Raw genomic sequence first — 24,010 nt, forward strand, 5'->3', positions numbered from 1 at the left:
GCGGGTCCATTTGGACCTCTAGAAGCTGTCCACCAGGGGACAGCGGGTCCATTTGGACCTCTAGAACCTGTCCACCACGGGACAGCGGGTCCATTTGGACCTCTAGAACCTGTCCACCAGGGGACAGCGGGTCCATTTGGACCTCTAGAACCTGTCCACCAGGGGACAGCGGGTCCATTTGGACCTCTAGAACCTGTCCACCAGGGGACAGTGGGTCCATTTGGACCTCTAGAACCTGTCCACCAGGGGACAGCGGGTCCATTTGGACATCTAGAAGCTGTCCACCAGGGGACAGCGGGGAACCTGTCCACCAGGGGACAGCGAGCAACCTGTCCACCAGGGGACAGCGGGTCCATTTGGACATCTAGAACCTGTCCACCAGGGGACAGTGAGGAACCTGTCCACCAGGGGACAGTGGGTCCATTTGGACCTCTAGAACCTGTCCACCAGGGGACAGCGGGGAACCTGTCCACCAGGGGACAGCGAGCAACCTGTCCACCAGTGGACAGCGGGGAACCTGTCCACCAGGGGACAGCAGGTCCATTTGGACTTCTAGAACCTGTCCACCAGGGGACAGAGGGTCCATTTGGACCTCTAGAACCTGTCCACCAGGGGACAGCGGGTCCATTTGGACCTCTAGAACCTGTCCACCAGGGGACAGCGGGTCCATTTGGACCTCTAGAACCTGTCCACCAGGGGACAGCGGGTCCATTTGGACCTCTAGAACCTGTCCACCAGGGGACAGCGGGTCCATTTGGACTTCTAGAACCTGTCCACCAGGGGACAGCGGGTCCATTTGGACTTCTAGAACCTGTCCACCAGGGGACAGCGGGTCCATTTGGACTTCTAGAACCTGTCCACCAGGGGACAGCGGGGAACCTGTCCACCAGGGGACAGCGGGTCCATTTGGACCTGCAGCAGAACCGGGCCAGAACTAACAGAACCGCCATTAGAACCTGCTGAACCGGGCTAGAACTAACAGAACCTGCATTAGAACCTGCCGAACCGGGCCAGAACTAACAGAACCTGCATTAGAACCTGCCGAACCGGGCCAGAACTAACAGAACCGCCATTAGAACCTGCTGAACCGGGCCAGAACTAACAGAACCTCCATTAGAACCTCCAGCGGAACCGGGCCAGAACTAACAGAACCTCCATTAGACCCTGCCGAACCGGGCCAGAACTAACAGAACCTGCATTAGAACCTGCCGAACCGGGCCAGAACTAACAGAAGCTCCATTAGAACCTGCTGAACCGGGCCAGAACTAACAGAACCGCCATTAGAACCTCCAGCAGAACCGGGCCAGAACTAACAGAACCTCCATTAGAACCTGCCGAACCGGGCCAGAACTAACAGAACCTGCATTAGAACCTGCCGAACCGGGCCAGAACTAACAGAACCGCCATTAGAACCTGCTGAACCGGGCCAGAACTAACAGAACCTGCATTAGAACCTGCCGAACCGGGCCAGAACTAACAGAACCGCCATTAGAACCTGCTGAACCGGGCCAGAACTAACAGAACCTCCATTAGAACCTGCCGAGCCGGGCCAGAACTAACAGAACCGCCATTAGAACCTGCCGAACCGGGCCAGAACTAACAGAACCTCCATTAGAACCTGCCGAACCGGGCCAGAACTAACAGAACCGCCATTAGAACCTGCCGAACCGGGCCAGAACTAACAGAACCTGCATTAGAACCTGCCGAACCGGGCCAGAACTAACAGAACCTCCATTAGAACCTGCCGAACCGGGCCAGAACTAACAGAACCTGCATTAGAACCTGCCGAACCGGGCCAGAACTAACAGAACCGCCATTAGAACCTGCTGAACCGGGCCAGAACTAACAGAACCTGCATTAGAACCTGCCGAACCGGGCCAGAACTAACAGAACCGCCATTAGAACCTGCTGAACCGGGCCAGAACTAACAGAACCTCCATTAGAACCTGCCGAGCCGGGCCAGAACTAACAGAACCGCCATTAGAACCTGCCGAACCGGGCCAGAACTAACAGAACCTCCATTAGAACCTGCCGAGCCGGGCCAGAACTAACAGAACCGCCATTAGAACCTGCTGAACCGGGCCAGAACTAACAGAACCTCCATTAGAACCTGCCGAGCCGGGCCAGAACTAACAGAACCGCCATTAGAACCTGCCGAACCGGGCCAGAACTAACAGAACCTCCATTAGAACCTGCCGAGCCGGGCCAGAACTAACAGAACCGCCATTAGAACCTGCTGAACCGGGCCAGAACTAACAGAACCTCCATTAGAACCTGCCGAGCCGGGCCAGAACTAACAGAACCGCCATTAGAACCTGCCGAACCGGGCCAGAACTAACAGAACCTCCATTAGAACCTGCCGAACCGGGCCAGAACTAACAGAAGCTTAGTTGTTTTACTCATCCTGATGTTCTGATTGTTGTTGTTCTGACATGTGCAGCTGTTCAACATCTGCATCAATAAATTCTGGTCAATAATCGATGGACTGACTGTGTCTTTATTTCTAAACCGAAGGCGCCCCCTGCTGCTGGGGAGGAGAAGCACACCAGAACCTCAGAGCCCATGTGTTTCTGCTTACAGACCAGAACCAGTAGAAGATTCTGGTCCTCCAGAGGTTCTAGAAGGACCCATGTCAATGTTCTGAGGTTCTGGTGTCTCCTGTCCAGTCTGGAGGACAGATGTTTCCGGTCTTTATAGAACCAGTCAGTCTGAATGGAACCATCTCTCTGGTTCTGATCATCCTGGACCTTTCAGAACCACAGGCTTGTTCCTGCAGCAGGGGGGGGCTGTTCCTGAAGCAGGGGGGGCTGTTCCTGCAGCAGGGGGCGCTGTTCCTGCAGCAGGGGGCGCTGTTTCGCTGCTGAGAAGCGTAGAAGAAGAAGCGGCTCCGGTCAGCGCAGCAGCTTAGCCTGTTAGCTTGGAGGCTAACAGCTTTGCTATGAAGGTTCTTCTGTGAAACGGTGAGTTCTGGTTCCGCTCTCCGTCGGTCATGACTCGGACCGGTCCCGGACCCTCGGGTACCGCGGGTCGGAACTATCTGCCGGTTCGGTTCCAGTCTGGAAGCCAGAACCGAACCGGCAGATCACCATGAAGCTAATCCAGACCGGAACCGGTGGAACCTGGAGCCCAAAGCTGGGAGGAACCGTTCAGAGATTCTGGTTCGGCTCCGCAGGAGGTTCGGCTGAACACCTTCCGAAGTTCTGCTCAGCTCCAGCTGTCCGGTTCTGATCCCCGTTTCCATGGTAACAGGGTTTCTGGTCTGTCATGGGTCAAAGTTCTGGTCCGTCCAGAACTTCCTCCGCTGTGGAGGTTCGGTTCTGATTAGAGCTGAAACCGATAATCCCATTAATCCACCAGAGGAATAATCTGTTAATCTGGATTATAGAGACTGCTGCCTTTAATCCGCTTTCCACCAAGACTGGAAAATAGACATTCTTTAGACATTTAGAATTTCAGATAAACTGTGAATATTCTCCACCCAGAAGAGGAAAAGTTTTAATTTCACTTCGTTTAATTCTGTAGAATTCTTCTTTAATGAACCTTTTTCTCTTAATTAACAAACAATGAACAGAATAATCGATTTACAAAACAATCGTGAGTTGGAGGCCTGGTTCTATCGGTTCCACTGAACCGGATCAACGCTGAGGTTCTGGTTCTGATGAGAAAAACACCCAGAGCGTCTTTTAAAGGCCTGTAACCTCAAAGGCCTGTAACCTCTGTTAGAGTAGAAGAACGAAAATAAGAAACGGTTATAGAGAGAAAACTACACCGTTATTTTATAAAGCTAAAACATCTATAGAGAGAAAACTACACCGTTATTTTATAAAGCTAAAACCTCCATAGAGAGAAAACTACACCATTATTTTATAAAGCTAAAGCCCCCATTTATAGAGAGAAAACTACACCGTTATTTTATAAAGCTAAAACATCTATAGAGAGAAAACTACACCGTTATTTTATAAAGCTAAAACCTCCATAGAGAGAAAACTACACCATTATTTTATAAAGCTAAAGCCCCCATTTATAGAGAGAAAACTACACCGTTATTTTATAAAGCTAAAGCCCCCATTTATAGAGAGAAAACTACACCGTTATTTTATAAAGCTAAAGCCCCCATTTATAGAGAAAACTACACCGTTATTTTATAAAGCTAAAACATCTATAGAGAGAAAACTTAACCATTATTTTATAAAGCTAAAACATCTATAGAGAGAAAACTACACCGTTATTTTATAAAGCTAAAACAGCTATAGAGAGAAAACTACACCGTTATTTTATAAAGCTAAAGCCCCCATTTATAGAGAGAAAACAAGACCGTTATTTTATAAAGCTAAAGCCCCCATTTATAGAGAGAAAACTACACCGTTATTTTATAGTTAAAGCTAAAGCCCCCATTTATAGAGAGAAAACTACACTGTTATTTTATAGTTAAAGCTAAAGCCCCCATTTATAGAGAGAAAACTACACCGTTATTTTATAGTTAAAGCTAAAGCCCCCATTTATAGAGAAAACTACACCGTTATTTTATAGTTAAAGCTACATCCCCCATTTATAGAGAGAAAACTACACCGTTATTTTATAGTTAAAGCTAAAGCCCCCATTTATAGAGAGAAAACTACACCGTTATTTTATAGTTAAAGCTAAAGCCCCCATTTATAGAGAGAAAACTACACCGTTGTTTTATAAAGCTAAAGCCCCTATTTATAGAGAGAAAACTACACCGTTATTTTATAGTTAAAGCTAAAGCCCCTATTTATAGAGAGAAAACTACACCGTTATTTTATAGTTAAAGCTAAAGCCCCTATTTATAGAGAGAAAACTACACCGTTATTTTATAGTTAAAGCTAAAGCCCCTATTTATAGAGAGAAAACTACACCGTTATTTTATAGTTAAAGCTAAAGCCCCCATTTATAGAGAGAAAACTACACCGTTATTTTATAGTTAAAGCTAAAGCCCCCATTTATAGAGAGAAAACTACACCATTATTTTATAGTTAAAGCTAAAGCCCCTATTTATAGAGAGAAAACTACGCCGTTATTTTATAGTTAAAGCTAAAGCCCCCATTTATAGAGAGAAAACTACACCATTATTTTATAGTTAAAGCTAAAGCCCCCATTTATAGAGAGAAAACTACACCGTTATTTTATAGTTAAAGCTAAAGCCCCCATTTATAGAGAGAAAACTACACCATTATTTTATAGTTAAAGCTAAAGCCCCCATTTATAGAGAGAAAACTACACCGTTATTTTATAAAGCTAAAGCCCCCATTTATAGAGAGAAAACTACACCGTTATTTTACCGTTGAAGCTGCTGATCTCTATTTATTCACTGGATTGCTGATTGAGAAAAGTTAAGTCAGCAGCCGCCATATTGGTACTCCCCACTCCCACGGAGACCTGCTATAAAAACTCCTACATGTGTCTCATTGGGCTGCAGGAAGACGTTCCACTGGTCATTTCCCAGTCAGAATAAATCCATCTATAGCTGCTGGATCCTATAGGATAGTCTGTAGACTAACATTAGTCTGTAGACTAACATTAGTCTGGCTATCTCAGACTGACTGGAAGACATTGACTGAGTTAGACGCTGACATTGGGTCTAACATTAGAAAATAGAAAGTAGAGGAAATAGAAAGTCATTCACTGGGAAATGTTAATGTAGGAATTCTTTATTAGTGCATGATGCTGTCGTTTTTGCAGTGTTTGGTTTACCGTAAATCCTCTAATATATTTATTTATTTCACTCAGGTGCATCTTTATGAAGGACCAACTCTGCCATATTTAAAAATAAATACAGAAATAAATAAATGCTCAATAAATGTATAAGCATACAATTAATTGCCAACAAAAAAGTGAGACATAAATGTATATAACTCTTAATTAGCTTCTTTATTTATTTGCCTTTGTAATATTTACCTTATTTATTTTTCTGTCCTTTATAATCTTCAACTTTATTTTTTAATTACTTATATTTTTAAGTATTTATCTATGTGCATCTTATAATATTTTTGTCTGTTTTATTCTTCCTTTGTATTTTTTTACCTTAGTTATTTCTTCGCCGCTGTTTATTTCTCTCTGCCCTTTTTACATTTCTCTCTGCCCTTTTTACATTTCTCTCTGCCCTTTTTACATTTCTCTCTGCCCTTTTTACATTTCTCTCTGCCCTTTTTACATTTCTCTCTGCCCTTTTTACATTTCTCTCTGCCCTTTTACATTTCTCTCTGCCCTTTTACATTTCTCTCTGCCCTTTTTACATTTCTCTCTGCCCTTTTTACATTTCTCTCTGCCCTTTTTACATTTCTCTATGTCCTTTTTACATTTCTCTCTGCCCTTTTACATTTCTCTCTGCCCTTTTTACATTTCTCTATGCCCTTTTACATTTCTCTCTGCCCTTTTTACATTTCCCTCTGCCCTTTTTACATTTCTCTCTGCCCTTTTTACATTTCTCTCTGCCCTTTTTACATTTCTCTCTGGCCTTTTACATTTCTCTCTGCCCTTTTTACATTTCTCTCTGCCCTTTTTACATTTCTCTCTGCCCTTTTACATTTCTCTCTGCCCTTTTTACATTTCTCTCTGCCCTTTTTACATTTCTCTATGTCCTTTTTACATTTCTCTATGCCCTTTTACATTTCTCTCTGCCCTTTTTACATTTCTCTATGCCCTTTTACATTTCTCTATGCATTTTTACATTTCTCTCTGCCCTTTTTACATTTCTCTCTGCCCTTTTTACATTTTTCTCTGCCCTTTTTACATTTCTCTCTGCCCTTTTTACATTTCTCTCTGCCCTTTTTACATTTCTCTATGCCCTTTTTACATTTCTCTATGCCCTTTTTACATTTCTCTCTGCCCTTTTTACATTTCTCTCTGCCCTTTTACATTTCTCTCTGCCCTTTTTACATTTCTCTCTGCCCTTTTTACATTTCTCTCTGCCCTTTTTACATTTCTCTCTGCCCTTTTACATTTCTCTCTGCCCTTTTTACATTTCTCTCTGCCCTTTTTACATTTCTCTCTGCCCTTTTACATTTCTCTCTGCCCTTTTTACATTTCTCTCTGCCCTTTTTACATTTTTCTCTGCCCTTTTTACATTTCTCTCTGCCCTTTTTACATTTCTCTATGCCCTTTTTACATTTCTCTATGCCCTTTTTACATTTCTCTCTGCCCTTTTTACATTTCTCTCTGCCCTTTTACATTTCTCTCTGCCCTTTTTACATTTCTCTCTGCCCTTTTTACATTTCTCTATGCCCTTTTACATTTCTCTCTGCCCTTTTTACATTTCTCTCTGCCCTTTTTACATTTCTCTCTGCCCTTTTACATTTCTCTATGCCCTTTTTACATTTCTCTCTGCCCTTTTTACATTTCTCTATGCATTTTTACATTTCGCTCTGCCCTTTTACATTTCTCTATGCCTTTTTACATTTCTCTCTGCCCTTTTTACATTTCTCTCTGCCCTTTTTACATTTCTCTCTGCCCTTTTTACATTTCTCTATGCATTTTTACATTTCTCTCTGCCCTTTTTACATTTCTCTCTGCCCTTTTTACATTTCCCTCTGCCCTTTTTACATTTCTCTATGGCCTTTTACATTTCTCTATGCCCTTTTTACAGTTCTCTCTGCCCTTTTTACATTTCTCTCTGCCCTTTTTACATTTCTCTCTGCCCTTTTTACATTTCTCTATGCCCTTTTACATTTCTCTCTGCCCTTTTTACATTTCTCTCTGCCCTTTTTACATTTCTCTCTGCCCTTTTTACATTTCTCTATGCCCTTTTACATTTCTCTCTGCCCTTTTTACATTTCTCTCTGCCCTTTTTACATTTCTCTCTGCCCTTTTACATTTCTCTATGCATTTTTACATTTCTCTCTGCCCTTTTTACATTTCTCTCTGCCCTTTTTACATTTCCCTCTGCCCTTTTTACATTTCTCTATGCCCTTTTACATTTCTCTCTGCCCTTTTTACATTTCTCTCTGCCCTTTTTACATTTCTCTCTGCCCTTTTACATTTCTCTCTGCCCTTTTTACATTTCTCTCTGCCCTTTTTACATTTTTCTCTGCCCTTTTTACATTTCTCTCTGCCCTTTTTACATTTCTCTATGCCCTTTTTACATTTCTCTATGCCCTTTTTACATTTCTCTCTGCCCTTTTTACATTTCTCTCTGCCCTTTTACATTTCTCTCTGCCCTTTTTACAGTTCTCTCTGCCCTTTTTACATTTCTCTATGCCCTTTTACATTTCTCTCTGCCCTTTTTACATTTCTCTCTGCCCTTTTTACATTTCTCTCTGCCCTTTTACATTTCTCTCTGCCCTTTTTACATTTCTCTATGCATTTTTACATTTCTCTCTGCCCTTTTTACATTTCTCTCTGCCCTTTTACATTTCTCTCTGCCCTTTTTACATTTCTCTCTGGCCTTTTTACATTTCTCTCTGCCCTTTTTACATTTCTCTCTGCCCTTTTTACATTTCTCTCTGCCCTTTTTACATTTCTCTATGCATTTTTACATTTCTCTCTGCCCTTTTTACATTTCTCTCTGCCCTTTTACATTTCTCTCTGCCCTTTTTACATTTCTCTCTGCCCTTTTTACATTTCTCTCTGGCCTTTTTACATTTCTCTCTGCCCTTTTTACATTTCTCTCTGCCCTTTTACATTTCTCTCTGCCCTTTTACATTTCTCTCTGCCCTTTTTACATTTCTCTATGCCCTTTTTACATTTCTCTCTGCCCTTTTTACATTTCTCTCTGCCCTTTTTACATTTCTCTCTGCCCTTTTTACATTTCTCTATGCATTTTTACATTTCTCTCTGCCCTTTTACATTTCTCTATGCCTTTTTACATTTCTCTCTGCCCTTTTTACATTTCTCTCTGCCCTTTTTACATTTCTCTCTGCCCTTTTTACATTTCTCTATGCATTTTTACATTTCTCTCTGCCCTTTTTACATTTCTCTCTGCCCTTTTACATTTCTCTCTGCCCTTTTTACATTTCTCTCTGGCCTTTTTACATTTCTCTCTGGCCTTTTTACATTTCTCTCTGTCCTTTTTACATTTCTCTCTGCTCTTTTTACATTTCTCTCTGCCCTTTTTACATTTCTCTCTGCCCTTTTACATTTCTCTCTGCCCTTTTTACATTTCTCTCTGCCCTTTTTACATTTCTCTCTGCCCTTTTTACTTTTCTCTCTGCCCTTTTTACATTTCTCTCTGCCCTTTTTACATTTCTCTCTGCCCTTTTTACATTTCTCTATGCCCTTTTTACATTTCTCTATGCCCTTTTTACATTTCTCTCTGCCCTTTTTACATTTCTCTATGCATTTTTACATTTCTCTCTGCCCTTTTTACATTTCTCTATGCATTTTTACATTTCTCTCTGCCCTTTTTACATTTCTCTCTGCCCTTTTACATTTCTCTCTGCCCTTTTTACATTTCTCTCTGCCCTTTTTACATTTCTCTCTGCCCTTTTTACATTTCTCTCTGCCCTTTTTACATTTCTCTATGCCCTTTTTACATTTCTCTATGCCCTTTTTACATTTCCCTCTGCCCTTTTTACATTTCTCTATGCATTTTTACATTTCTCTCTGCCCTTTTTACATTTCTCTATGCATTTTTACATTTCTCTCTGCCCTTTTTACATTTCTCTCTGCCCTTTTACATTTCTATCTGCCCTTTTTACATTTCTCTCTGCCCTTTTTACATTTCTCTATGCCCTTTTACATTTCTCTCTGCCCTTTTTACATTTCTCTATGCCCTTTTACATTTCTCTATGCATTTTTACATTTCTCTCTGCCCTTTTTACATTTCTCTCTGCCCTTTTTACATTTCTCTCTGCCCTTTTTACATTTCTCTCTGCCCTTTTTACATTTCTCTCTGCCCTTTTTACATTTCTCTATGCCCTTTTTACATTTCTCTCTGCCCTTTTTACATTTCTCTCTGCCCTTTTTACATTTCTCTATGCCCTTTTACATTTCTCGCTGCCCTTTTTACATTTCTCTCTGCCCTTTTTACATTTCTCTGCCCTTTTTACATTTCTCTATGCCCTTTTTACATTTCTCTATGCCCTTTTTACATTTCTCTCTGCCCTTTTTACATTTCTCTCTGCCCTTTTTACATTTCTCTCTGCCCTTTTTACATTTCTCTCTGCCCTTTTTACATTTCTCTCTGCCCTTTTTACATTTCTCTCTGTCCTTTTTACATTTCTCTCTGCCCTTTTTACATTTCTCTCTGCCCTTTTTACATTTCTCTCTGCCCTTTTTACATTTCTCTCTGCATTTCTGCCTCATTATGCAAATGAGGAGGGGGGGTGTCCTAGAGAGTCAACTTCTGCTCATTGGTTGGCTTGGCGGTCCATCTTCTTAACTCACAGAGCTCAGAGTACTAAGTTAAATGTTCTCTTTTCTGTTGCTGTTGTTCAATAAAAGTATGTTTTAAGATCATTTGAGGCGAGAACCTTATACTTTTAAGCATCACCATATGGCCCATTCACAGATTTAATGCGTAATTTAAAAGAAAATATGACGAACTTGAGAGGACCGTGGCAACCAGCGGAGCTCCGAAGCTGACGGCAGCCGGGTCTATAGCCAGGCTATGATGGCGATTTTTTGTTGTATTTGGCAAAGTTTGGCAAAGTCCCTACTCAAGTTCTAATGACTTCAGACTCGACATCAGACTCTCCTCCTGTAGATTCGACCGATGTAGTAAAATGCTAACCAACACGCTTCACACACGGCTATGCCGAGAGAGGGCCGCTGCAGATGGGCTGCAGATGCGCTGCAGATTCAGAACAACCAATGAAACTCTTTTAGCGCTGCCTGGTTTCCACCAGACCTACCGGTGATCATGTGTTTCACATCAGAACCATTGTGGAAGGATGGGACTTCCCATGCTAATGGCTGGGATTGGTTAGCAAACACTGCCCCCCTGTGGTCCGTGTGTGTTACTATCACAGGTTGCTGAGGACTGCCCAGGAACACCATTGGTTCTAATTATAGCCCCGGCCTGTAGACTATTAGAGCCTGCTAATGGAACACAGGCCAATATTAGGGGTGGAACGGTTCGCAAAATTCACGGTTTTCAGTTCGGTTTATGTTGATTGTTAGCCTGACATGTTGGTCGTGTTGCTGTTAGCATAAACAAAACGTGTTGCACAATGCTTGCACACTGTTGCACTTTTATCCCCAGCTTTCTCTCCGCTGTCATCGTAGGTCACTCTAAATGCAAAGTGGTCCCATACAGCAGACCTATAAAGTGCTGCTGGCGCGTCTTCCAACTCCTGTTCTTTCCCACTCGCCATACCTACACAATTCTCCACAACAACTGATTTTATTCTGCTACACCCGGCTACGCTGCTTCGCTTCTTCTTCTTCTTGTTTACTACTGGTGGTTGGCTTTGGTCGCAGTACCACCACCTTCTGCTCTGGAGTGTAAACGCTTCGCCTATGAGAAAAAGGAGCAGCGCATGAACCAAACGAAACACACGCGAACCGAACCGAGATGGTCGAACCGAACGGTTCTGACGGTTTTCATAAACAGTTCCATCCCTAATATATATATATATATATATATATATATATATATATATATATATATATATATATATATATATATATATATTAAGTCGCCATCACAAATAAAAAGATCATTCTCTCCTTATACTTTGTTGGACCGCCTTTAGCTTTGATTACGGCACGCATTCGCTGAGTCATGCTCCCTGAACCAGTCTTTCACAATTTGAGCCCGATGAATCCTGGCATTGTCATCTTGGAATCTGCCTGTGCCATCAGGGAAAGTCCATTGATGGAATAACCTGGTCATTCAGGATATTCAGGTAGTCAGTTGACCTCATTCTTTGAGCTCATCCTGTTGCTGAACCTAGACCTGAGCAACTGCAGCAACCCCAGATCATAACCCCACCCCCACAGGCTTGTACAGTAGGCACTAGGCATGGTGGGGGCATCACTTCACCTGCCTCTCTTCTTACCCTGATTGGCCCATCACTCTGGAACAATCTGGACTCATCAGACCACATGACCTTCTTCCATTGCTCCACAGTCCAATCTTTATGCTCCCTGCAAACTGAAGCCTTTTTTTCCCGGTTAGCGTCACTGATTAGTGGTTTTCTTACGGCTACACAGCTGTTCAGTCCCAATCCCTTGAGTTCCCTTCGCATTGTGCGTGTGGAAATGCTGTTGTTTTTCTTCGATTTGATCTCACCACACGTTTAAGTGATCGTCGATCACCAACATTCAGGATTTATTTCCATTTCTCCCTTGAAGATGATGGGTCCCCACTATCCTTCCAGTTTTTAATAAAGTTCTTAATCCAGTTTTAGTAGTTTCTGCATCTCTTTAGATGTTTTCTCTGCTTGATGCGTGCCAATGATTTGACCCTTCTCAAACAGACTAACATCTTTTCCACGAACACGGGGTGTGTCTTTCCACACGATTGTTTAGGAAATGAGAAGCAAATCATTGCACCAGTTGGGGTTAAATAACTTGTTTCCAGTTGAAAGATAATCACCCAGCAGTAATTATCCAATAGGAGGCTCCTACCTTTGCTTAGTTCAATCCAGGTGGCCACTTTTTTTTTTAGCCAGGCTGTGTGTGTGTATATATATATATATGTATATATATATATATATATATATATATATATATATATATATATATATATATATATATATATATATATATATATATATATATAATTAAATCCATATATATCACATGTACATAATCAATTTAGCACATTTAGCCCTCCTGTATTATTCTGCTCCATTAACACGTTCATTTTATTTGTGTAATATATTATATTACCTGATTTATAGGCGTCATGCTGGCTCTGCGATGATGGGCCTATTTTTAATCTGATGCTGGGAAACATTCAGTCTGTGTCAAAGTGATGAATTTATCTTGATTTTAAAAGTTTCCCTGAAAATGAAAACATCACCGTTGTTTGATGATGTAGCGCACGGATTGTTTACATTCTGACCGGTCTAACTAGGGAGTACCAATATGGCGGCCAGTGGCTTCATTCCACCCCGTACTACCAGGAGATGAATGGAGATCAGTGGATAAAGCTGAAGCCCCGTCTTTTAGAAGGATGGGACTCATTTAATGGCGGGAGCGTAGCTCATTAGCGCATTAGCTCATTAGCGCATTAGCTCATTAGCTGATTAGCTGATTAGCCGATCAATCGTTAGCTGGACCTTCTACACATGGCGTGGCCTGTTCAGACCGATTCGCATTAGCAACGAATCTCAGTTCGTCTGTAAAGACTCTGATTGGTTGGGAGGCGGGGCTGCTCTATGGGTTCTAGCATCAGTTACCATGGTGACAGATCCAGCCAGAGCGGACCTTTGGAGCTCCTCTGGGTTGGACTCTTTAAAGGGAACCATTTGGTCAGTGAAGCTCCGCCCTGTGTGCAGGTGCGTTGCGGCGGGCGATGGCTCTGATCGAAGGCGTCGGGGACGAGGTGACGCTGCTCTTCAGCTTCCTGCTGCTGCTGATGGTGCTGCTGCTGGCCTGGGTCTCCACCCGCACCGCCGACCCTCCAGAGCAGCTCTTCACTTCCTCCACAGGCCCCACCCCCTCACCACAGGACACGCCCCTCACCCCCAGTGGCTCAGCCGGCCCTCTGTCGGAGGCCCCGCCCACCGGCCCCTCCGCCCAAGAAGAGGCGGAGTCTGAGGAGAGAGGCGGGGCGAGAAGGCCAGGAGGAGAGAGTGAGAGGAACATGGTGGTTCGACTGAAGTTCCTGAACGACACGGAGAGGACGGCCCAGGTCCAACCGCAGGACACCATCGGCTACATCAAACGGTACGTACTAGTACTACTAGTGGCTACATCAAACGGTACGTACTACGATTACTAGTGGCTACATCAAACGGTACGTACTACTACTACTAGTCGCTGCATATAACGGTTCGTACTACGATTACTAGTGGCTACATCAAACGGTACGTACTACTACTACTAGTGGCTACATCAAACGGTACGTACTACTACTACTAGTGGCTACATATAACGGTTCGTACTACGATTACTAGTGGCTACATCAAACGGTACGTACTAGTACTACTAGTGGCTACATCAAACGGTACGTACTACGATTACTAGTGGCTACATCAAACGGTACGTACTACTACTACTAGTCGCTGCATATAACGGTTCGTACTACGATTACTAGTGGCTACATCAAACGGTACGTACTACTACTACTAGTCGCTGCATATAACGGTTCGTACTACGATTACTAGTGGCTACATCAAACGGTACGTACTACTACTACTAGTGGCTACATCAAACGGTACGTACTACTACTACTAGTGGCTACATATAACGGTACGTACTACTACTACTAGTGGCTACATATAACGGTACGTACTACTACTACTAGTGGCTACATCAAACGGTACGTACTACTACTACTAGTGGCTACATATAACGGTACGTACTACTACTACTAGTGGCTACATCAAACGGTACGTACTACTACTACTAGTGGCTACATATAACGGTACGTACTACTACTACTAGTGGCTACATATAACGGTACGTACTACTACTACTAGTCGCTGCATATAACGGTACGTACTACTACTACTAGTGGCTACATCAAACGGTACGTACTACTACTACTAGTGGCTACATATAACGGTACGTACTACTACTACTAGTGGCTACATATAACGGTACGTACTACTACTACTAGTGGCTACATCAAACGGTACCTACTACGATTACTAGTGGCTACATCAAACGGTACCTACTACGATTACTAGTGGCTACATCAAACGGTACGTACTACTACTACTAGTCGCTGCATATAACGGTACGTACTACGATTACTAGTGGCTACATCAAACGGTACCTACTACTACTACTAGTGGCTACATCAAACGGTACGTACTACTACTACTAGTCGCTGCATATAACGGTACGTACTACGATTACTAGTGGCTACATCAAACGGTACGTACTACTACTACTAGTGGCTACATCAAACGGTACGTACTACTACTACTAGTCGCTGCATATAACGGTACGTACTACGATTACTAGTGGCTACATCAAACGGTACGTACTACTACTACTAGTGGCTACATCAAACGGTACGTACTACTACTACTAGTGGCTACATATAACGGTACGTACTACTACTACTAGTGGCTACATATAACGGTACGTACTACTACTACTAGTGGCTACATCAAACGGTACGTACTACTACTACTAGTGGCTACATCAAACGGTACGTACTACTACTACTAGTGGCTACATATAACGGTACGTACTACTACTACTAGTGGCTACATATAACGGTACGTACTACTACTACTAGTGGCTACATCAAACGGTACGTACTACTACTACTAGTGGCTACATCAAACGGTACGTACTACGATTACTAGTGGCTACATCAAACGGTACGTACTACTACTACTAGTCGCTGCATATAACGGTACGTACTACGATTACTAGTGGCTACATCAAACGGTACGTACTACTACTACTAGTGGCTACATCAAACGGTACGTACTAATACTACTAGTCGCTGCATATAACGGTACGTACTACGATTACTAGTGGCTACATCAAACGGTACGTACTACTACTACTAGTGGCTACATCAAACGGTACGTACTACTACTACTAGTGGCTACATATAACGGTACGTACTACTACTACTAGTGGCTACATATAACGGTACGTACTACTACTACTAGTGGCTACATCAAACGGTACGTACTACTACTACTAGTGGCTACATCAAACGGTACGTACTACTACTACTAGTGGCTACATATAACGGTACGTACTACTACTACTAGTGGCTACATCAAACGGTACGTACTACTACTACTAGTGGCTACATCAAACGGTACTACTACTACTACTAGTGGCTACATATAACGGTACGTACTACTACTACTAGTGGCTACATCAAACGGTACATACTACTACTACTAGTGGCTACATCAAACGGTACGTACTACTACTACTAGTGGCTACATCAAACGGTACTACTACTACTACTAGTGGCTACATATAACGGTACATACTACTACTACTAGTGGCTACATCAAACGGTACGTACTACTACTACTAGTGGCTACATCAAACGGTACTACTACTACTACTACTAGTGGCTACATATAACGGTACGTACTACTACTACTAGTGGCTACATATAACGGTACGTACTACTACTACTAGTGGCTACATCAAACGGTACTACTACTACTACTAGTGTCTACATATAACGGTACGTACTACTACTACTAGTTTCTACATCGAACGGTACTACTACTAGTGGCTACATCAAACGGTACGTACTACTACTACTAGTCGCAACATCAAACGGTACGTACTACTACTACTAGTCGGAACATCAAACGGTACGTACTACTACTAGTGTCTACATATAACGGTACGTACTACTACTACTAGTTTCTACATCGAACGGTACTACTACTAGTGGCTACATCAAACGGTACTATTACTACTAGTGGCTACATCAAACGGTACGTACTACTACTACTAGTCGCAACATCAAACGGTACGTACTACTACTACTAGTCGGAACATCAAACGGTACGTACTACTACTAGTTTCTACATCGAACGGTACGTACTACTACTACTAGTGTCTACATATAACGGTACGTACTACTACTACTAGTTTCTACATCGAACGGTACTACTACTACTAGTGGCTACATCAAACGGTACTACTACTACTACTAGTCGCAACATCAAACGGTACGTACTACTACTACTAGTCGGAACATCAAACGGTACGTACTACTACTAGTGTCTACATATAACGGTACGTACTACTACTACTAGTTTCTACATCGAACGGTACGTACTACTACTACTACTAGTGGCTACATCAAACGGTACTACTACTACTAGTGGCTACATCAAACGGTACGTACTACTACTACTACTAGTGGCTACATCAAACGGTACGTACTACTACTACTACTAGTGGCTACATCAAACGGTACGTACTACTACTACTAGTCGCAACATCAAACGGTACGTACTACTACTACTAGTCGGAACATCAAACGGTACGTACTACTACTAGTGTCTACATATAACGGTACGTACTACTACTACTAGTTTCTACATCGAACGGTACGTACTACTACTACTACTAGTGGCTACATCAAACGGTACTACTACTACTAGTGGCTACATCAAACGGTACGTACTACTACTACTACTAGTGGCTACATCAAACGGTACGTACTACTACTACTACTAGTGGCTACATCAAACGGTACGTACTACTACTACTAGTCGCAACATCAAACGGTACGTACTACTACTACTAGTCGGAACATCAAACGGTACGTACTACTACTAGTGTCTACATATAACGGTACGTACTACTACTACTAGTGGCTACATCAAACGGTACTACTACTACTACTAGTAGCTACATCAAACGGTACGTACTACTACTACTAGTGGCTACATCAAACGGTACTACTACTACTACTAGTGGCTACATCAAACGGTACTACTACTACTACTAGTGGCTACATCCAACGGTACGTACTACTACTACTAGTAGCTACATCAAACGGTACTACTACTACTACTAGTAGCTACATCAAACGGTACGTACTACTACTACTAGTGGCTACATCCAACGGTACGTACTACTACTACTAGTAGCTACATCAAACGGTACTACTACTACTACTAGTAGCTACATCAAACGGTACTACTACTACTACTAGTGGCTACATCAAACGGTACTACTACTACTACTAGTAGCTACATCAAACGGTACTACTACTACTACTAGTGGCTACATCAAACGGTACTACTACTACTACTAGTGGCTACATCCAACGGTACTACTACTACTACTACTAGTAGCTACATCAAACGGTACTACTACTACTACTACTAGTGGTTACATCAAACCGTACGTACTACTACTACTAGTAGCTACATCAAACGGTACTACTACTACTACTAGTGGCTACATCCAACGGTACGTACTACTACTACTAGTAGCTACATCAAACGGTACTACTACTACTACTAGTGGCTACATCCAACGGTACGTACTACTACTACTAGTGGCTACATCAAACGGTACTACTACTACTACTACTAGTGGTTACATCAAACCGTACGTACTACTACTACTAGTGGCTACATCCAACGGTACGTACTACTACTACTAGTGGCTACATCAAACGGTACGTACTACTACTACTAGTAGCTACATCAAACGGTACGTACTACTACTACTACTACTAGTGGCTACATCAAACGGTACTACTACTACTACTAGTGGCTACATCCAACGGTACGTACTACTACTACTAGTGGCTACATCAAACGGTACTACTACTACTACTAGTAGCTACATCAAACGGTACGTACTACTACTACTAGTGGCTACATCAAACGGTACTACTACTACTACTAGTAGCTACATCAAACGGTACTACTACTACTACTAGTGGCTACATCAAACGGTACTACTACTACTACTAGTGGCTACATCCAACGGTACTACTACTACTACTAGTAGCTACATCAAACGGTACTACTACTACTACTAGTGGCTACATCAAACGGTACGTAATACTACTACTACTACTACTAGTCACTACATCAAACGGTACGTAATACTACTACTACTACTACTAGTCACTACATCAAACGATACGTACTAGTACTAGTCTACATCAAACGATACGTACTAGTACTAGTCTCTACATCAAACGATACGTACTAGTCTCTACATCAAACGGTACGTACTACTACTACTACTACTACTAGTCGCTACATAAAACTGTATACAGTACTACTACTAGTCGCTACATCAAACGGTACGTAATACTACTACTACTACTACTAGTCACTACATCAAACGATACGTACTAGTACTAGTCTACATCAAACGATACGTACTAGTACTAGTCTCTACATCAAACGATACGTACTAGTCTCTACATCAAACGGTACGTACTACTACTACTACTACTACTAGTCGCTACATAAAACTGTATACAGTACTACTACTAGTCGCTACATCAAACGGTACGTAATACTACTACTACTACTACTAGTCACTACATCAAACGATACGTACTAGTACTAGTCTACATCAAACGATACGTACTAGTACTAGTCTCTACATCAAACTGTACGTACTAGTACTAGTCTCTACATCAAACGGTACGTACTACTACTAGTGGCTACATCTAACAGTACTACTACTACTACTACTACTAGTGGCTACATCTAACGGTACATACTACTAGTGGCTACATCTAACAGTACTACTACTACTACTACTACTAGTGGCTACATCTAACGGTACATACTACTACTACTAGTAGCTACATTAAACGGTACTACTACTACTACTAGTAGCTACATCAAACGGTACTACTACTACTACTAGTAGCTACATCCAACGGTACGTACTACTACTACTAGTAGCTACATCAAACGGTACTACTACTACTACTAGTAGCTACATCAAACGGTACGTACTACTACTACTAGTGGCTACATCAAACGGTACTACTACTACTAGTGGCTACATCAAACGGTACTACTACTACTACTACTACTACTAGTGGCTACATCCAACGGTACGTACTACTACTACTAGTAGCTACATCAAACGGTACTACTACTACTACTAGTGGCTACATCCAACGGTACGTACTACTACTACTAGTAGCTACATCAAACGGTACTACTACTACTACTAGTGGCTACATCCAACGGTACTTACTACTACTACTAGTAGCTACATCAAACGGTACTACTACTACTACTAGTGGCTACATCCAACGGTACGTACTACTATTACTAGTGGCTACATCAAACGGTACGTAATACTACTACTACTACTACTAGTCACTACACCAAACGATACGTACTAGTACTAGTCTACATCAAACGATACGTACTAGTACTAGTCTCTACATCAAACGATACGTACTAGTACTAGTCTCTACATCAAACGGTACGTACTACTACTACTAGTCGCTACATAAAACTGTACGTACTAGTACTAGTCTCTACATCAAACGGTACGTACTACTACTAGTGTCTACATCAAACGGTACGTACTACTACTACTACTGGTGGCTACATCAAACGGTACATACTACTAATACCAGTCGCTACATCAAACGGTACATACTACTACTAGTGGCTACATCTAACAGTACTACTACTACTACTAGTGGCTACATCTAACGGTACATACTACTAGTGGCTACATCTAACAGTACTACTACTACTACTACTACTAGTGGCTACATCTAACGGTACATACTACTAGCAGCCACACCGAACGGTACATACTGGTACCAGCGACTACCCCAAACTGCACTACTTCTAGCTGCTATGTACTACCACACCCACTACTAGTGGGTACATCTGATGGTACATACTACTGCACCCGCTACTAGTGTGTACTACACCAACTACTACAGTCAGTACTACAGTTTTCAAAGAGACGGTCCTTCCAGACCCGTTCCGTGACCCCTCTGTCTCCCTGTCTCCTTCAGGACCTACTTTGCGGGCCAGGAGCAGCAGGTCCGCCTCATCTACCAGGGCCAACTCCTACAGGACGACGCTCAGACGCTGGCCTCTCTGAACCTGGTCCATAACTGCGTCCTGCACTGCCATATCTCCCAGAGCGCCGGCCAGGGGGCCGTGGGGGGCCCGCGGCCCGGGGACCAGGTGCAGGTGGCTCTGAACGTAGGCAGCCTGATGGTTCCACTGCTGGTCCTGATGCTCTCGGTGCTGTGGTACTGTCAGATTCAGTACCGGCAGTTCTTCACCGCCCCGGCCACCGCCTCCCTGGTCGGCATCACCATCTTCCTCAGCCTGGTGGCCTTTGGCGTCTACCGGCGATAGCTGCTCTCTGATTGGCTGGTAGATTGAGGTTCTGTTGCCATGGAGACTTTGATTTTTATATTTTTAGATTTGTTTCTCATCACTGTGCCTATTGGAGGAAGTGGGCCTGTTTGTGTAAAGGATCTCAGCTTCTGACCAGATTAAACCGCTAATTTATCTGTTGCGTCTGTTTGTCTCTGAAAGGAAACACCCAACATTTACATCCCATGGTAAAACCTGACCACAAGACCCGACAATAACACCCAAAATTTACACCCGACTGTAAAACCTGACAGCAAGGCCCGACAATAACACCCAACATTCCTCCTGACTGTAAGACCCGACAATAACACCCAACATTCCTACTGAAGGCAAGACCCGACAATAACAACCAACATTTACACCAGATGGTAAAACCTGACCACAAGACCCGACAATAACACCCAAAATTTACACCCGACTGTAAAACCTGACAGCAAGGCTCGACAATAACACCCAACATTCCTCCTGACGGCAAGACCCGACAATAACAACCAACATTTACACCCGATGGTAAAACCTGACTACAAGACCCAACAATAAAACCCAACATTCCTCCTGACGGCAAGACCCGACAATAACAACCAACATTTACACCAGATGGTAAAACCTGACCACAAGACCCGACAATAACACCCAAAATTTACACCCGACTGTAAAACCTGACAGCTAGGCTCAACAATAACACCCAACATTCCTCCTGACGGCAAGACCCGACAATAACAACCAACATTTACACCCGATGGTAAAACCTGACTACAAGACCCAACAATAACACCCAACATTCCTCCTGACGGCAAGACCCGACAATAACAACCAACATTTACACCCGATGGTAAAAGCTGACTACAAGACCCGACAATAACATCTAACATTCCTCCTGACGGCAAGACCCGACAATGACAACCAACATTTACACCCGATGGTAAAACCTGACTACAAGACCCAACAATAACACCCAACATTCCTCCTGACGGCAAGACCCGACAATAACAACCAACATTTACACCCGATGGTAAAAGCTGACTACAAGACCCGACAATAACATCTAACATTCCTCCTGACGGCAAGACCCGACAATGACAACCAACATTTACACCCGATGGTAAAACCTGACTACAAGACCCAACAATAACACCCAACATTCCTCCTGACGGCAAGACCCGACAATGACAACCAACATTTACACCCGATGGTAAAACCTGACTACAAGACCCGACAATAACACCCAACATTCCTCCTGACGGCAAGACCCGACAATGACAACCAACATTTACACCCGATGGTAAAACCTGACTACAAGACCCAACAATAACATCTAACATTCACATCCGATGGTAAAGCCTGACAGCAAGACCCGACAATAACACCCAACTTTCACATCCGTTGGCAAAACCCAGCAATAACACCCAAAATTTACACTCGACTGTAAAACCTGACAGCAAGACCCGCGAATAGCACCCAACATTCCTTCGGACATTGCATCTCAGAGGCGGGTGTAGCCACAGATCCAGGCAAGATTTCGTGTCAAACTGGCCTCATCCTACTTGGAGTCTTGGAGCTGTGGTCATTCCTGTGGTTTGACAATTATTACCGGAGGTGTGTAGAGGGATTCTCTCAACTGGCTGCCCCGCTTCATCTCCTTGTTTCGAAACATGCTAGGTCAAAGATGTGTCTTGGGGGGTGCAGGAGGATGCAGCCTGGTTGGCAAGAACTGCCCTTCCATCCTGCAGCATAGAAGATGTGTGTTTGCTTCAAGGGTCTGATCCAGCCATTTCAGTCTTCCTGGAGTTTAGGCAGCAGCAAAGAGTGCCGAGCTGGGCTGAAAAGGAGCATTTAGGGCCAGGCGCTCTTGGACTTCTAAAACAGAAGGAAGGCACGTGGAGATCAGATGGTGAAGTTCTTCAGTTTCTTCTCCCAGAGAGTTTAAAAACAAAGGTGTTGCAGAAGCTTCATCAACAGCATGGCCACCAGGGGGTCGAGAGGACGATTAATGTGGTGAAGCAGAGGTGCTTCTGGCCAGGAGTGGATAAAGATGTAAAGGATTGGTGCCAGCAGTGTGAGAGGTGTACCCTTGCTAAGAACACCCAGCCAAGAGTTTGAGCTCCTATGGGTCACCTTCTTGCTCCAAGACCAGATCAGCTGTTGGCCTTTGATTTTACACTTCTGGAATCAGCCCATGATGGTGATGGTGAGGACAGATATATTGTCGAAGTTCACCCAAGCAGTCCCCACTCGTGATCAGAAAGCAACAACGTCCTGGGTCCTGGTTCGTGAGTGGTGTTACCGTTCTGGAGTGCTGGCCCGTATCCACTCTGACCGGGGGAGGAATTTTGAAGGTGTCCTGGTACGACAGTTATGTGAGTTGTACTGAGTTCAGAAGAGTCGCACCATGCCGTACCATCCACAGGGAAATGGACAATGTGGACGGTTCATTCGAACTATGTTCAATCTGCTTCGCTCCCTACGGCCAGACAAAGTTGCGAGGACAACAGGTTCAGGTGGTGTTTATTCAATTGCCCCAGTTCATAAGCTTCACTTTGTTAGACAAGTGCATCGTACCTCAGTCACCTTCAGAGACCTTCTATGATGGTTGGCCACAAAGGACACCAGAGGAGAACACTGAGGATGATGTGGAGTCTGGATCTTTGCAGGCAGTGATTCATCCATGACTTTGGTACCAGAACCACCAGAAATCCTTTCAGTTCGGACGCCTGTTGAAGCACCACCATATTTGCAAACTCTCAAAGCAGTAGAGCTGGATCTAGAACAGGGGTGGGCAATTCCAGTTCCTGAGGGCCAGTATCCTGCAACTTTTAGATGTGACTCTGGTTCAACACACCTGAATCAAGTAATTAGATTATTGAGAGGACTGAAGGAACTGACTGCATACTGAGGAGGCAAGTCAGGCCTTTGATTCAGGTGTGTTGGACCAAGGATGGATCTAAAACTTGCAGGATACCGGCCCTCAGGAACTGGAATTGCCCACCCCTGATCTAGAAGATCTACTCATAAGCATAAGCATACTCACCAGCATTTCCCCCAGATCCTGGATGTTGGTGCTGCTGGATGGATTTTTGGGGGTTTCTCTGCAG

The 24,010-nt window shown here is 43.3% G+C and overlaps 1 protein-coding gene across 1 annotated transcript; it reads left to right on the forward strand.

The window, feature by feature from the left end:
- Window positions 1–2,811: 2,811 nt before the first annotated feature.
- On the forward strand, window positions 2,812–21,059 carry tmub1 (transmembrane and ubiquitin-like domain containing 1). Its single transcript, XM_038275419.1, has 3 exons — window positions 2,812–2,960; window positions 13,404–13,794; window positions 20,546–21,059. The coding sequence occupies exons 2-3, from the start codon at window positions 13,421–13,423 to the stop codon at window positions 20,895–20,897; spliced, it is 726 nt and encodes a 241-aa protein (XP_038131347.1). The 5' UTR covers window positions 2,812–2,960; window positions 13,404–13,420; the 3' UTR covers window positions 20,898–21,059.
- The last annotated feature ends 2,951 nt before the right edge of the window (window positions 21,060–24,010 follow it).

Source organism: Cyprinodon tularosa, unplaced genomic scaffold (genome assembly GCF_016077235.1).
Source record: "Cyprinodon tularosa strain WSP-4 unplaced genomic scaffold, ASM1607723v1 ctg958, whole genome shotgun sequence".
Taxonomy (NCBI): domain Eukaryota; kingdom Metazoa; phylum Chordata; class Actinopteri; order Cyprinodontiformes; family Cyprinodontidae; genus Cyprinodon; species Cyprinodon tularosa.

Excerpts from the sequence above, each read along its gene's own strand:
- tmub1 (XM_038275419.1), top strand. The coding sequence starts at position 13,421 with ATGGCTCTGATCGAAGGCGTCGGGGACGAGGTGACGCTGCTCTTCAGC. Across the intron at positions 13,795-20,545 it reads ACCATCGGCTACATCAAACG|GACCTACTTTGCGGGCCAGG; the intron begins GTACGTACTAGT and ends TGTCTCCTTCAG.